This window comes from Motacilla alba, chromosome 1 (assembly GCF_015832195.1).
Source record: "Motacilla alba alba isolate MOTALB_02 chromosome 1, Motacilla_alba_V1.0_pri, whole genome shotgun sequence".
NCBI classification, from domain to species: domain Eukaryota; kingdom Metazoa; phylum Chordata; class Aves; order Passeriformes; family Motacillidae; genus Motacilla; species Motacilla alba.
Window position 1 is genome coordinate 85,158,355 of NC_052016.1, and position 17,501 is coordinate 85,175,855.

Genomic DNA, 17,501 nt, shown 5'->3' on the forward strand with positions numbered 1-17,501 from the left:
TTGAAACAAAACTATTAATGAATTAGACATGTAGGAGGATTTTCATCCATCTAAAGGAGAAATACTCCTGGTAATTTTTTTTTACTGAAACATTCAGAATTAGCTGAGCATCCAGCTGAAAACAAAATCACAAAACATCCCTGAATACCTCAAGTACTTTTTCTAATTCCTTTTCTCGGCTGTTAAAGAAAACATGCAACAAAACCTGATTATATAAGGGGGACAGAGTCACTAGTTCAACAACTGAACATTAAAGCAAATCTTGGAATAACATTAATTTGTTTCTGGAATTGAATCAAGGAACATTCTGTAAAATGTTACTAGGTGATTTATTTACAGATCATTTAGTCAGTCTAGCTTGCATACTCGTAAGCATATGCACATGTGAACTTCAAAAAACTGTGAACAGAAGGCAAAAGATGCATCAATCTGACCTTTTAAAATTTATAGTCAGCTTGGTACTTTTGAAGTTAGGCCCAGTAAGGATGACATGGTCATCAACTATCAGAGAATCTGATATAAGGGCCCAAAGCCCATACTCAGCAAATTTTCATGTGCCCCAAAGAGTCTCACTGTCCAAGCAACACAGTTCTTTTTTTCATATTTTCAAGTCTTTACCCTCCACTGCTGTTCTATTACCTAGATAATTATTTTTCTTGTACAAGAATAAAGATACAGACACAACTTAAAACACTGGGGTTCTAAATATGACTTTATATGACTCTTCACCCCCTCAGCATGAGTTATCCCCAAGGAAAGGGTGGGTTTAAATCACCTTTACAAGTGTAAGGCCACGAGTAGATAATGAGTTATTGCCAAAACTTGGCACAAAACAGCCATGGCTTTTCTGTAATTGCACAAACCATGCATAGGATCACCTCAAGTAACTAAAATTCATTCATTACCTGCGTTAACAAAAATTAAGATTTAGCTCTATTAAGACTCCAGTCCCCAGTCTCTGAAGTGCACATTTCCCAACTCTGTTGAGCTGCATGCTGTTTTCTAACAATAAAACTGAGTGTCATTTGGGCCTCTCTAGTTACACCATTTCTTCTGTCAGGCAGAATTCCTGCCTACAGAGCCAAAAAGCTACTGAATCTTTCCAGCTGACCATCTGTTAATACAAAGGAACCCAGCATCCAGTTGTTAACACACCACTCTCACACTGAAAACATACTTCCTGTTTCCAACTGGTAAGGTAATTTCCTCACTTTTATCATTCCTGCTGCACACTGTGCTGCACTTTTTAAAGTGATCTTTCCCACAAACTCGGCTCCAAAGTTTACTTCAACAGCAACTGTTTCAACAAAAACAATCCCGTATCTTGATCCCATACCGGATTGAAAAATTCCATTTGCAATCATCAACCTGATGGCTTGATAGCCTGAATTAATTTTGGATAGGTAATTTTCTCCTTTTTAATGATGCGTGATTAAACTAACATTTATCTGATTTTCCTCCACTTTTTAATCACGCTTAGCTTTTTTATTTTCTATGATTCTCTTCAGAAATCAGCTTTCTTCAAACACGAACAAAAGCAAAACAAAAAGACCAAACAACTTTCAATCTAAGGTTTGCATCTGTGCTTTTTGGCATAGAAAGATATTAATGTCTGAAAGAAACACCTCTGGCATTAAGTCTTCCCTTGATGAAAGAATTTATGGTCCCTCCACTCCATTGTCCCACTAACTTCCCTTTTCCTCCTAGCATGTCCTCTTCTTGTGTTTATTTTCTAAGTTCCTCAAAGAGCAGCAGATCTCTCCTCCAGTGATTGTACTTCTAAAAGAGATAGCCTGTTCCTGCCTGTTCTTACAGGACACAGGCAGTCCTCTCTACCTACATTTCCTAATAAAACACAGACTACCTGCTAATAGCCAAATTATAGTTTTTCAGTGTTTAACTAACTCTACCCATAATGTATTTCCTGGTAAGAATTATAGACAATTATACATCCATTTAATTTTTTAATGTTTAACTCACTGTTTTCTAATACACTTCTGTTGTCAGAAATACCATCACAGTAAATAATGCCAAGTCTTTTAAATGTCAGTATAATAGTAATCATAATTATTCCCATCCTACAAATAGGAGGTTTTGGATATAGATGCATAAAGTTATTTGTCCAAATATCACAGTGCAGATTAATAGCAGTGCTGGATAAATGTCAGCCTGGGACTCCCTGCTTGGGAATCTATCTACTCAGATGAATTCCCCAAACAACTTCTTCACATTTAATCCTTTCATTTCATATGCAGCAGTTCTGAGTACCAGGAATTTAGAAGTAAAGTAATTGCCAAGAGGTAAAAAAACCACAAAAAAGAAAAATTATTTTATTTTAATTCTTGTTTGAGATGTAAGAGTTCAAGTAACTGTAAGAAAAGGTAACAGTGGCATTTAAAAACGTGTTTTGAAACAGGGTGTGGTAAAAAAAAAAATCACAAAAATAACAGAGGCAGTGCAGTTGCTGAAAAAAAAGTCTTTGGCATTCGAAATATACTTGAAAATTGCTTGATGCTATATATCTTTCCTTTCCTTTCCCTAAGTCAATGACACAAGAGAATATATCTAGGAGTTTTACTCAGTTTTTAAAGCCTTTGTTTCCATGACAGCTCCTCAAGTTTTATCCTATACTTAAATTTGTGATGAATTGATTTTAGCTTACACTGTATGCTATACTGTCATGCATGCTCAAGTGCGTGTGCTGTTGTTGTGCTGGAACAGATTCACCTATGATTTTACTCAATTCCATGATTAAACTGCAGGAAACACTTCTCTCTGGAAACCTGCCTACATAGACACAGTATAAAACAGATTTTATGACAGCTGAAGGATTATATGTCACCAAGTACTAAAACTTCAATTTTATTACATGTCAAAACTTTTTCTAGCTCACCTGACAGATCTCCAGAGAACCAGGTTATTTGAAAGGAGACAGGAAAAGTAACTGATGTGTTTCCCAATAATGTGGTTCAAACTAATCTCTGTTTTCATGTACTGACATCAACACCTAACCAAACTCAAAACCTCTACACACCCAACATTCTTTAATGAAAACAAGAGAAAGTAAGGAATTGCTATTATCTCACCTCATCTTTATCTGCTTCTTCATCCACTTCATATAAATGAACAGGAAGCTTGTCTGGCTTTGTCCCTTTACTACAAAAGAAAAAGTTTCTGAAGTACTAGGAATTCTGTGATTAGTTACATATTTTATTGATGCAAAAATTAAGATGTTGTTTTCCTACTGAAGAAGGAAAATCACAAGAATAACTAAGTAAAAGCATGTATTTTTCATTAATTCTATTTCTTAGAAAGCAATTTTCCTCATTTGTACATCTGGACGCCATGTCCCTTTTGTTCTGCTTGTTCTGTGCTGAAGTGTAACTGAAGAGAACAGATGCCTGCTCTCCTAATATCTTATCAGTAAGAATTCATACCTGCAACCACTGGCTCCTTGCAGGACAATGCATTTTTTAAATTTTCTATTGTGGTTTCTGTTCAGGGCAAGTGAAAACCAGGTACTGACCTGTGAGTAGATCAGAACTCTCCACAGGGCAAGGGATGCAGGGAAGACATAGATCTTCCAGAATTGGGGTATTCAGAGTATTCAGCTACTCTCAGACATTCTGAATTAAGGTTCTAATCTCCATACTCCTTCTACAAAATTTTGAAGAAGTGGGAAAACATTTCTCTAGCAGATGGTTTAGAAAGTTTGTAACAGATGTCGGCTAGGCTTGTACTTTGAATCATCCTTGTGAAAACCTGCTCCAACCAACTCAGTTAGGTTCTATTCCCCAAGCTCCTAAAGGGAGTTCCAAAAGCTGCCTTTGAAGCGATGAAAACAGGATATTACCATTTTAGGTTCATCTAAACATTAGCCTGTTTTAGTTATCATCCTCAAAGTCACATTGTAAATGATACAATGTCTTGTTTTGACTTGCCTGTTAATAAGGCAATGTTATTACAGTACCTTCCCAGAAAATGGTTTAACGTGATATTACACATTTAAGTTCATCAATTCCATCCAACAAGTCTTTATCATCTCCACTGACCATTAAACATGTATACAGCATATTTCAGTTTACATATTACACATATTAATATACTTCTCTAATAAATAAGTCTATATTAAATGAAAAGTTCCTTCACAATTTCAATTTATCATACCACTAAATAAACTAAAAAACACTTACTTTGGAAGCTGTCGAAACTCTCCTGAGTAATCTTCATATCTATAGTTAACAATATGCCAGTCTGAATTGTAGGTTTTGATGCACTGTTTAAATGAAAACCAAGTATCAATATTAACTGGAAGAGGATTAAAGGCATTCAATAGACACAGTACAAGAAAACCTCCTAAGATACGTCTGTTTATGAACTATTATGGTTACACATCAATCTCTAAAAATTCTGTACACTTCCTTTCTTTTGCAATAGTCTAATGCAATATAGGTTTTTGGAATAAGTTATATGTTTCAATGGAATGTTATCATCCATGCTAGACATGTATTTAATAAAACCAGAAAATAATGAATGCACCCAGCATCTGGATTAACCATCTTCAGTCATCCAGAAAGTTAAACCAGCATTTTGCTGCAGCTGAAAACATGGCCAAGCCTTTAGAAAACGCAGCTGAAGCTGAAAACATGACTGAGCCCTTGGACAACTCAGCACAAAAACAGACACCTTATTAAAACAGAATATTCAATAGCGATACAGAAAGCCAAAACCATATTCTCCTGAATTAATACTACCAGTGCAATTAAATTAATACTTAAATTTAAACTGTATGCTTGCAGTGGAAAAGCAATTATGTCATTAAGTTCTGATCTAGATCACAGGAAATACCATTTTACTCCACCCATATTGTTACAACATAAAAGTACTGATTTATCTTGGCTTTGAACAAAGTAACATAAAACTGACAAAAATCTGTTGACAGAAACCATTCCATACAAAATTTTATGTTACACAATAAACCTACATATACACAAACACAGCATCCAATAAATCGTAAATATTTTCTTTGTATTTCAAAACAGGAGTATAATACTTGCCAAGCAATTGTTTCAGCAGAAACTCATTAAACTCCATGAATTACCTCCAACACCCATCCCTCCTCTTGTCTGTCCTCTTCAAATTTATCTCAGAAATGTTTAGGTTAGGTATTAAGGGTATTTATCCGTGTGGATAAGTCACTTTGATGTAGATTCAGCTATGTGGAGCTCCTTCAGTTTTATTAGAGTTACAACAGACATTTACTTGTTTCAGATGTTAAAATATCAGCTTAAAGCATATCAGTAGAAAACCAGTAGATAATATCAAAAAAAAAAAGAAAAACCATTGAACCTTTAATTCCTCAAAGGCTTCAACAAGACAATAAATGAAGAACAACCTCACAAAACCAAAGGAATGCCAACCTAAGCAAACAGTTCTGAGAAACTTTAGGGTTGAGGAAGTTTTTTCTACATATAGCATACAAGTTGAACATTCATAATGAATTTTGGCCTCCACAAGTGTTACAGTTCTGGATACCTCTGTTCCAGCAATCTGTACAAGATTATTAGAAACAAAGTAAGAATGGCTGGTGTGAGAGACTTTATCAGAAAAAACAAGTCACAATGATTCATTCCAGATTTATTGTAGATCCAGTATTATGCATTGAAATCACCCACGTTCATCTGGAAAAGCCAAAAGCATAATGAAGTGGAGGAGAACCATCTGCAAAAGCCAATGACGCAAACAAAATAATTAAAATCTATCCTGTAAAACTTCTTTTCCAGCCACCAATGGAAAAAATACTGGGTTTTAATACTGGGCTTTCCTGGAAATTTTGCCTTGAAATAATTGACAAGTGGCAATCAATATTTAGTTCTTTTTCCAGGGTTTATTTTTATGGTTTTTCTAAATGGCAAATGAAGGAAAAGAAAAACAAGTCAGGTATAATATTGTTATTACACACAGTCACATGCAACTTCAGCATTACCTCAGTTACAAACAGGCTCTGAGCTTCTTTCTCTGCATTTTCAGGAACTGTTGAACGAATGTATCGACTCTGCCGCTGCAATAATGCTGTCTGATAAACAACACAAAAAAAAAATAATGAAACTTGCAATTAAAGGGAAGATGAGACATTATGGCCACACTCAGTTACACCACTACAATGAAGAAAAGCTCAGCAGAAAACACCCTATGAATATGATGTTTCAGAATAGCCAATTAGTGAGAATTTGCTTTCATTCAAGCAACATGTTCCTTCTCCCACAGTAAGAGTAAGATTGGAATCAGTGAGGAAGAGATGCCACACAACAGTGACATCTCTTCCCCACTACATTGTCAACACAGGGAAGACAATCCTAGGAAAAAAATAATTCCACCATGACAACATAACTCAAATATTTTGAAGACAGACATGAAGGTAGTGTAATTACTACACATAACAACTATTATTCAAGGAAGGCAAAAAAACCACACCAAAATAAAAGAGTAATTCAACAGCAGATCCCAAGTGATAAAAAATGAGACTGTTTAACTGCAGATTTAGAGAAAAGGTGTGGGTCACTGAAGTCATTTCAGCCTACCAAGTCAGAACTTATTCCTGTCCTATGCCAGAACTCAGAGAGGCACAGGAAGGCTGCCAGAGAGCAGGAAATATCTCTGTTACCATGAAATTCTGCTTCTCAGACCTGTGCTGAAGTAAGCCTTAGGACACTTTACATTTGTAAAGTGAAAAAGATGAAAACTTAACAAAATCTTCTGGACCACAAATGAAAATAACCACACAGTGATAGAAGCTGTTTTTGCAGTATGTGGAAAGGAATCTCATAGCTTAGGCCATCAAAGGTGAGCATGAGAGTTCACACAGCCAGGGCCTGGAAGAGGGTTGTGGTCCCTCACCTGTGAGTTACAGGAGTCCACACATTCAGGAAGGATCAGATAAAAATGTGACAAGAAAAAGTTCCACATGTTATGTTGGAAAACAAAGGGTGCATAAGTCTACCTTATCTCTGTTGAGAGTCTGATCCATAAGGTGATTGATTATCTTGGACATTACCAAAGCCTCACTCCATTAACTGGGGAGGGTATTTAAGTAAGAATATTCAATTATAGTAAAGATTGAAAGGGAAAAAAATCATCCCATAGTCATGGTCAACTCATTCATCTAGTCTAGAGTACTAAAAGTGACAATGCTATCTTCTTGGGTGGGAGAGGTCGGGAGGTATGAAAAACAAATACCACAAGCCCCAAAATATTTCATTCATGGGACCAATAAATCTTGCAAACTACAGTTAAAAAACCAAAAAACCAATCTGCAAGACAATATGCATTTTTATGCTAACAGCTTTTAAAAATGAAGTTTTCTTAATTCTAGAAATATCTTCAAATTGTATTTGAACTGTATTTGTTTTCACAAGCTACGGAAATAAAAACTTCTATTAAGAGTAATAAACTTCTTTAAGATCAGAATTTCTAGATACTATTCCAATGAAATCATCTTATATTTGATGAGAAATTATTTATACTTTATAGAATGTATAAATATTACAGTATAGATTCTACAAGCATACAGCTATACTGTGCTTTCCTAAAAAATATTATTTTAAGAAAAACCAGAGACTAAGGTGGCATCTTACCAGACACTTTTCATCGGAAACCCATGAACTCATCAATCAAATTTTACCACTGTAGCATAATTTGGTAAAATTGAATTTGCTGAACATACTTTTAAAATGTCTGCTCCTGTTACCCTGCTACACAACTATCAATACAATAGTAAGGACTTTTTTCTAGTTGTTCACACATAATGAGATTTTTATCTTAGTACTGTATCAATATCAGTGACAAAACAGAAGAATCTGACTGGTCAATTTTGTTCATATTAGTAATTATCTTAATGCATCTGTCTCCTCAGCACATCCATCAGCTGCAGTAGTGCATCAAAGGGCCAAGAAATGCAATGAGTGAGGTATTGTGATTTAGAGCAAACTCCTAAAAATAATTACTTAAGCAGCACCACGATATTTTAAAAGCAGGCATGCACATAAATACACGTTAAATTCCAAAAGAAAAATTAGGAAAGGAAGGATTGTCTTGTCAACAAACTCCTTTCAGAACTACTTTGGCTGAACTGTTTTGTAGAAATGAAACTTTTCAACTCTCTGGGTTTGAGTGATCATTTGATTTATGGCAGCATCAGGAACTACAAAGTGTTTGTCTCATGCTCTCAAGAGAAAATTAACAAACCCTTTCAATTACTCTGCTGTCAAAACTAAGGAAGGCCACTTTTAACACAAGCCAGGACTCACACGCACTTGCTGAGACACACACTTAACAGACTCTTTTATGACACAGCTTTCTGACTGAGTCCTAGGGATTCAGGATATGTTGAGGTCTCAGAATAGAGAACAGCAGCAAGAACATTTCACCAAGTCAGCCAAGGAGTTCTCGCTACCCGAAACCTGATGGAACATGGATAGTGAACATGGATAGTGAACTCTCCACAAGGAGATCAGACTGCAATGGGTGCTCTTTCTGTCCCAAGGTTGTGTTTGCCAGTGAGACTGTTACCACAGAGGGTCATGCTCCAATTGCAGAGACAGATATTGTTCTAAGAGACTCAGTCTCTCAGACCCAGGAAAAGATGGCAAGCTGTGAGATCGTGCCCTTAAAACAACCATGCGTCAGAAGTGACTTGACCTTTGCATGGGAAGTGTCAGATCCTTTGTATGGGAAGTGTCAGAACATGTATTATAAAGCAATTTCCAAACTAAATTGATTTAGAACAGTTTGCTAAAGACTTAAGGAAAAACATCAAATAGATTTTAAAGGGAAAAAGTATTAGAGAAATTACTTTGAACATTTAAAAGTTAGTTATTTGAGGAGCTTAATTTGTGCTAAAATAAAGACATTACTTGGGCATTTTTTTGCTTTTCTTCTACCAAAGATGTGTCTTCTCATAGAATGACCTGGATTTAGTTCTACCTCTGTAAAGCTGGCACAAGATCTATTTTCAGAAGTACTTAACCCACATTAAATAAAAGCTGAGAGCTTTAAGTGAAAGTGTGTTAAATCCAAAAGGCTCAAAACCCAGAAATAACAAAGGTGAAATGATATCTAAGCTAAAGCACCAAACTGCCTTGAAAATAACACTGTGATAACTTTGCAAAGACAAATTTATTATGGGTAGGAATACACCCACATTTTATTTGCTACAAGCAAATTTAGCCTGCATCTGCATTATTTGACAGGACAAAGGGGAATGGATTCAAATGGAAAGAAAGCAGTTTAGATGAGATATTAGGAAAAAATTTTTTACTGTGAGGGTGGTAAGGTATTGGAACAGGTTGCCCAGAGAGGCTGTGGATGCTCCATCCCTGGAGATGTTCAAGGCCAGGTTGGACAAGGGTCTGAGCAACCTGGTCTAGTGGAAGTTGTTCTTGCCTGTGCCAGGGGTTAGAACAAGATGATCTTTAAGGTTGCTTCCCATAAAAACCCTTCTACACTTTTATAATTTCCTTTAAAAATTGAGATAGTGCTCAAAACTTATATATTTTGAAAGAAAAAAAAAGGTATTTAGATAAAGTGTGACTTATTGCCAAGTACACACTAGTACTGCTTTGGTTTAAGGTTTCTTTAAATAATTTACCCACTGTGCAATTAACATAAACTTCACCAATTTTGCAGTCATTGAGCATACAACTTTAACGTCACCACCACCACCACGAAGGTGACCTGTTTTAAACTAGTGCTATTTAGTCACAATCTTCAAGTGGTAAATTTAAAAACACCCAAAGTATGGAGACGAAGTTGCTGATTAAGAGCTCTTCTGGTAACACAGAAAAGCAAATCTTGCTATTATTTAGATATAATACCATGAAAGAATAAAAAAACTTGAAAGAAAAAATTACAAGCCAACTTTTTTGGATTTGAAACTCTGCACAAAGCAGAACAGAAATCATGTCCTTATGAAAAGTAAATGAACTGATGTCAAACATATATAAAAAGAGAGAAAACAGGTTTCATAACCTCAGCTAACCACGTTTGGGACAATGGCAAATGCAGTTAAGTAGAAATCTGGACAGGCTCCTGTAACTAGATAGCTGGCTGAAGAACAATCCTTCAAGCTTTATGAGTTGTCCAAGACTGGAGCATTTTCTGGTCCATCCTTGCTCAAATGTTTCTTTGGTAGTGATTTGAGCTTAGAGCTGCTTCTGACAGCATGTTTAAAGAACATTCATACCTGAACAGAAAATGAGTTATTTTCCCTCTTTGTGTTGTTTTTTTCCCCTTTCCCTCACTAGACAATTTTCATCAGGAAGAAGAGAAGAGAGGAAGAGAGGAAAGCTATATGTGATCCAAAAAAGGCCAGTTGCTGTGCTTTTTAATTTCTGATATGGACTAAAAATTAATATTGGTTCTCCTTTAATACTAGCTCCTCACACCTAATGAATGAAATTTCAGTTATCTAACTGCATTACCTGGAAAAGAAAAAATCCAAATCAAGCACATATATTTCTTTCCAATTTCTCTCTAAATAATTTAAACTTTCACATAAATTCAATGGTGGTATCATCAATGGTGCTTCTTTGAAAACACACAGCTTCTTCTGTAATCTTCCAAAAATTCTAAAAGTGATATCTAGTACTGCAAGCTAAGTATTTTCTGTGCCGTTTTAAGTGCTAGTTTTAGGGCCATGGTGAACAAAATAGCCTTAATGTCATTATAAATTAATACTGCTGGGCTTCCTTTCCAGGCAAGGGTTTTTACATTGTAATCAATTTAACCTAAGTGTGAGGAAGAACTTTGTAAAGATAAAAACTGAATGCTCTAAAAGGAAATAGCTTGAACAGGTTTTTAGACAATGGTAGGCGTTTCCACCTATAAACAGTCTTAAGTGTGTTTACAGGTAGTTCTAAATGCTCTAGCTCACTACTTCAAATTTTTTTTGAGAGAATGAGGCCAGTATCAAACATCTGAGCCATGGCTTACCCAAAAAGCTGCTCACACACTGAGTGACAGCCACAAGTTAAGATAGAGGAATTTTAAAAATAAATGTGAAGCTGAATGGCAAACACAGAAAATATGCCTTAATATTTTTTTAATTATTCAAATGATACTGGCAACTATGTAAGGACTAGTGATTTCAAACCTGTAAATATGGCTATGGAAAACTGATCGGGGTTAAAAGGTTTAACTTTCAAATAAAAATAATAAGCACTTAAGAGTTTTCTGTTCTCTGACTTCGAAATATTTCCTTAATGTATTGAATTACAGATTTAAATGTTTTGTGTTGTTAAAAACAAGCTAGATAGATCAAAGTAGTGAAGAACAGTCATGTGTACAACAAAAATATTTGGAGTTAGTTTGTGCCAGCAAGTCCTAGAAGGAAATAAAAGTTTGCTAACACAGTTTGATAGTACAAACCTGTCTTCACATAAATCACATATAAAATGAGACTCTGCCAAAACTGGGCAAACCCAGAAAACTTGTTCAGATATTATACTGATGAGGGATAAAGAAACAGGAAAACTGACTATATTCCATAACTGTGACTACTTGAAGGAAATCTTCTGATGTAACACACACTTTAATGCCTGCCTTGACGAAAATCTGACCACAGAATCCAAACAAAGGATGACAAAAGCCATTATGATTTAGTACAAAATTCAGTCATTCCTTTTGAAGGATGAGACTGAGAGCTACAGACTAGCCTCATTCATACAGGCCTGAGGATAAGAATTGCAGGAGGTCACTAGAAATAGCAGTTAAACACCTCAGCCATACCCCCAGACTGCTCAGACAAAATGCCTGAGGATATTCTTAATGGGTTTGTTTCTTCTCCATTGATAATGCAGAGCTGCTCACCCGAATGACCCTGGTAAGCAAACCAGTCAATCAGACAAGAGCACACTTAGCAGAAGTAACCTGGATTCCTCTTGATCTGTGACACTGAAGAGACACATGGCAGAAGGGGATTTTTGTGGTGTAGCATACTCATGTTTTCCAGTCCCGAAGCCAACACCAGGTGTAGGGTATCATCCTGAGAGAGTCCGGATTCACAAACTTGTCTCAGTACAACATCCTTTTCAAGAAGTCTTTCTCCTATAAACTTCCACCTGTGACTGGGAACACATGAAGCTCAAACTCCTCTCTAAATAACTGTAGCTTCCCAAAACTCAAATATTTTGCCTGAGAATGGGAAGACTTCAAGTAGAGTTATTAATGTCAGAATCAAAGAAAAAGAAGCCCCCAGACTGTATTTAAAAGAGAGTCCAGCTGCATTCAGGTAAACACTCTAATAGGCCAGAGAAAATTCATTACAAATTCAAGATGTAATTTATAGGATTTTGAATGTCCTTCTATAGAAATATACCAACTCATCATCAACTTTCCCCACAGAAAACAAACTTAGCTTGAACTACTTGGTCGAATAAAATTAATTCACAGACTGTTCAGATTCTGCATACTTTTCAAATAGACATTTTGAGTGAAGGTATGGGCATGTGGACAAGAGATTTTCCTCACTATTTATTCCAATTCCAGTGTCTAAGATGCTTGGTAGTTATCCTAGCAAGATCTACAAGAAGATTTTTTCAAAAGGTGTACTGAAATAAACTATTTGTTTAGATAAACATCATCATTGAAAAAAAATTAACAAGATTATCACAAAGCTTGGTTCAGTCTGGCTTAATACAGTCAGAAACTCTGTAAGGGGCATTTTGCCAGAACACGGTTTTGGCTGGGATGATACAGCTAGGAGTAGCAGACTGCATTTGAACAGGTTAATGTTCTTCACTATTAAGAATGAGTGAAAAAAAAAAATCAATTTAAGAATTAAAGAGAGCAGATGCTTTTTTTAAAGAGTCGTCACATAATTCCCTACATTGGAAAGGGAGGGGGATACCTACAAGTGACTGATCATCTACTTCAAAAGGCAGTAAAATTGTTGAGTTGCAGAAGTCGACCTTATAATCTGGTCAGATGAGGAAATTGTGCTATTGCTTCTGTACCCAAAAGAATAAATCAAACAGGGTAATGGGACTCACAGCAAAGATTTTTGGAGCTAAAGAGAGTTAAGAAACAAAGAAATAGGAAGTTATCACCTCATGGCTCCTACTACTAAAAACCTGTAGTAAAAAAAGAAACCAACCCCAAACAAACAAACAAACAAACAAAAAAAAAACCACAACAAAACCAGGGTGGATTAAATTACCTGGAAGTCATCATAAGGGAACAGTAGCATCTCACGTAGAGGATCATTCAAAATCTGTGTTTTCCTCTGAACAATGACATTTTCATAGTCTATTGGTTCTATAAGTTTTGGTTTTGCCTACAGGAAAAAAGAAAAAAACAAAATAAATTCAGGTATATTTAATGGAAAATTACAATTGTTGACTTATTCTAGAAGTTACTCTTTAAAAGATTGGCAGGATTATATTGCATCTACATCAAAAACATACAGTATTCAAAATGCAGACTTTGTCATGTTACACCATATGGGGAAGTGCAAGTGACAATTAGAGACAAGCATGCTGATTCCCTCAGAAGTATTTCACAAAATCCAGTAAGCAAGAGCTTATTAGCATAATCACATATGTGTTCTCACAGCAAAAAAATTATAAAAAATTAGTAGTCTCTTATGTTGATGGTTGCCTTTGCTTGATACAGCCCAGAAAGCTCAGATCTGGGTTTAAGAAGAATGAAAACAACCTTAGCTCAATGACTGAGCTGTGTTTTAATTCAGCAGTAACCGGCAGCAGGGGCAGGCTAATTGACATTCCTCCTTCCTTCTATTTTTTTTTTTCAAAATTCCCATAGGCCATCTACTTCCCTCTTAATTGCACAAGTTGCTTTCCTCGGTAACTGTGCATTGATTCCACATTAAAACCCCTTTCCACAAATGGGGCATTACAGCTGCCCCTGCACTATCAGACAGAGGAAAACCTTCACCCTGCCAAGCATTCTGTTAAGTGGTCAGATGGCAAAGCAGGTTCAGAGCTCTGGACAAGGCAGCTCTGCCTTGGAGCGTGCAAACTAATGCAAAGATGGGGTTACAATCTAGCCTGAACTTTCTGCAACTAAAATTCAGCATCACAGTAACAGACATAACATTTTTTTCACAAGCAACAATTACAAGAGACTTTACAAATTATACTTTCTCAGGATCAGTGGTGCTAATTTATAGGTAAGGTATAGCAAAGATAATTGTAGCATCAAGACCAGCTTGTGTCATCATTATAGGTAAAATGACAAGATAAGCTTTTATATATTGTTTTATACAACTCATGACAATAGCATTCCAAATTCTAATTGTCTTACACAGAACAAATATCTCTATCAGTAACTGCTGTCAATCACCTGTTTATTAATAATATTCCTGAGAAACCCTAGAGGTGTTTTCTTCATCCAAAAGTGAATCGAATAAATTTGTTTGTCAAGGAATTAGGAAAGCTTCGGTCAAAGAAAGTTACCAAAGTTTTCAGGCTTAGTTCACAGGCTATTTAAAAGCTATTTGAGATTCCCCCATATGTACCACACAGTAGCTTTATTGGCAAGAAAAATGTGGGAACATAACAAAGCATAACAGCTGAAGAGGCAAAAAAAAAAAAAAAAAGCAAAGTCTGGAAAAATCTACCAAAAATTATTAACAAAATGTGGCTTTGTTAAGAAAAATAGCTAGCATTTACAATCACACAGGAAAGATGTACTAGAAGTTCATTGGGTATATAACAACATACTCAGCACAGACCAATACTTCTAAGAGCCATGATTATTATGCTGTGTTTGACATCTTTCTGCTCAGATGAGATGGAGAAGGGTTCAGTTACTCCATATTGCACTCTCACACATATGGAGAGCTTCTCACCTGAACCCCAGCTACTGCCTCATCTTCTCCTGTCATTCCTGAACATGAGTTACCATAAAGCCAAGAACTAATGTCAGTGTCCATCAGAAAAGGCTTAAGTTTATGTTCATGCACCTTCCGCAGCTTAAATGGTCGGACAATTTAGCTCAGAAAAGCACAATGCACACACAACCTAAGAAAAGGTTATGTTTTCTCTAAATTAATTTACACAAAATATTTTGTGTATTGTAATTTCTCTATTAATTTACACAAAATATTTTGCCTGCAAGTCTGCATTTGAGTATTCAGACTGCTGCAGTGAATCCCAAGCTAATGAAATTATGCGCTCCACTCTTCCTCAACACCTTGTCCACCCAACTATTTGAAACATTTCCTACATACTGACACTGCAAAACTACCCCTTCACAAAATTCCAGGTTGAGCTGCCCTACTCCAACAGATTGTCATAACCACTTCTGATTCCAAATAAACTACAGTAACTTCACCTCTTCCAACTCATTCACTAAGGCAATAACTGTCCATTACAAATTTTCTTCCTTAAGCCCAGACACAGAGATAACAGAATACAGAGCATTTCAAACTTTACTGGTCTATAAGTGAAGTACAAGGCAACACATCCGCCAGAAAACAAAACATCCTTCGCTCACCTTTCTCTCACTTTCAGTCTAACAGGTCTCTCTCTACCTATCCAGGCAAGCAAGATGCCCACCTGCCAACTCTTATGAGCTCTTATGGATTACACTCTTTCTTACATTAAAGGAAGGTTTAGAGACTACTACAGCAATGTGGCCCAGTCAGTCCTTTTGGTCAAGTCTGCCTTCCCCATGTGACCACTCCTTCTCAAGAGTTTGTCATGAGAAATTATACACAACATGCTGTGGTGACAGGTTGGTTTGAGAGTGGTACAGGATGACTGACCTTTAGGAGAAACAAAAATTAATACTGCAAATTAAACTGTGCAGAGAAGGACCATTCGATTTGTGTAGACAGTCTCTGCAGGTAGCTGAAAAGGTTTGGCATCCCAATTGGCTTAAAGCAATTAAAAGCAGGGCTGACACCACAAGGACCCCTCCACTCTCTCGTGGCACTTTTCTGAGAAGAGTGGCCTTCTCACACAAAGACCAGCAACTGAGCCAGAGCTTTTGTGACAGATTAGGAAGTGATCTAGTTGGAGAGAATTCCTTCCAACCAGGGGCCTTCCAGTCAGATTGTGTCTGAAATGCTGATCACACAGCTGTGTGACCACTTGTGGCAATTCGGGGAGCTTTTCAAAGGAAAGAATAAACACATGCATGGTCAATATTGTCAGAAAGCTCACAAAGCAGGACAGCTACTATCTGAACTAGCAAGTGCATAGATGACAGTCCCAGTTCCACAGCCTGGTAGCAAGGGAAAGCTGTCGTCTCGAATGGGTAATGGATTTTGACATGGTGCTGCATATGATCAGCATTCTCATCCGCTTCTCCCTGGTGCTGAAGAGCTACGTCCATCCTTCTGTTAATTCTCTTGGGAAGGTGACAGGTGAAGAGTGGAAGAAAGCTAGTTCTGGCTTCTCTCATTTTACCAGCAAAACCAGAGGAAAAGGATTACTTTTAAAGAAAATGCAACTAAAATTATTTCATGGGCATGCAAACACACACACTTGTCTAGCACAGCTAATTCAAAACCCAAAAATACAGCTTTAAAAATCATCCAATTAATTGCAAATGCCTCTCTTTGCCCTGTAGTCACAAAACTGGCTTACCACAACTATAAAATTAATGAAAAGGAATCTTAAAAGAATATAAGCTTTGCTTACATTTTGTTTGCATGCTGTAAACACAAGATTAAAAAGAAAAATCCTCCCTCATGAGAAGCTTTTAAAGAATCTAAAGCTCACTGGAGCTGAGGTCTTAAATACAGACTTCTCCCATTTAATCAGTGAGGTACTTGATTTGTAGAAATATCATTTATGTAAAAATTAATGAAGAATTTGCTTCCTTGGGTTTCTCCTAAATGTTCCTCATTTCTTTCTTAGTCATTTGTCAGATTCAAAAGGAAGAGGATGTTTTATCAGTTTGGACCAGATATGAATAAAGAAAACAATAAACAACACAGTGATACTGGCATTTAGCCAGACATAAAACAGCACAAGGAAGCAGATTCTCTCTCAGGCTCTCCTACTCCTCAAAAAAAAAATCTGGTATATTACTTCATGTAATATAAAAGAAAATATGATGGGTAGTTACACGATTGTTAAATACAATTTATGGACCAGCAGACACAGATAAAACTCAGCCCAGTTAAAACTGCAACATCAAGTTTATAGGCACTAAAAGCCAGTCTTTACAATAAGGCTTAACTTTTCCTATTAATCTGCAGCCAATAACATTTTTATTTCTGTAATCTAGGAAAACGCTAAGAGCACAGACATTCATTGCTGGTCTCGAGCCAGCCAATGCTATATTTTTGAAAGATAAAAGAGCAAATTTTCTGCCATACCACTTTGGGTTTTGCTTGAGTATTATAAGCATGGAGACTTATCAGAAATAGGAAATATTTCAAAACAGCAGCCATGACACCCACACAGCAAGCATTTTAATCAGTCAGAATGCAGTATATATATTTGGACAAGCAGTGTCAAAATTCATAAGAT

General features: G+C 36.3%; 1 protein-coding gene across 16 annotated transcripts in view; it reads right to left on the reverse strand.

Moving 5' to 3' along the window:
• DOCK9 (dedicator of cytokinesis 9) overlaps positions 1–17,501 on the reverse strand; it is a 112,986-nt gene that overhangs the window by 62,222 nt on the left and 33,263 nt on the right. For all 16 annotated transcript variants that reach the window (XM_038159689.1, XM_038159646.1, XM_038159618.1 and 13 more), the window contains exons 2-5: positions 13,214–13,330; positions 5,987–6,076; positions 4,194–4,276; positions 3,087–3,156 (exon numbers count right to left, since the gene is read on the reverse strand). In XM_038159689.1, coding sequence (XP_038015617.1) covers positions 3,087–3,156; positions 4,194–4,276; positions 5,987–6,076; positions 13,214–13,330 — 360 coding nt within the window. The remainder of the gene's footprint in view (positions 1–3,086; positions 3,157–4,193; positions 4,277–5,986; positions 6,077–13,213; positions 13,331–17,501) is intronic.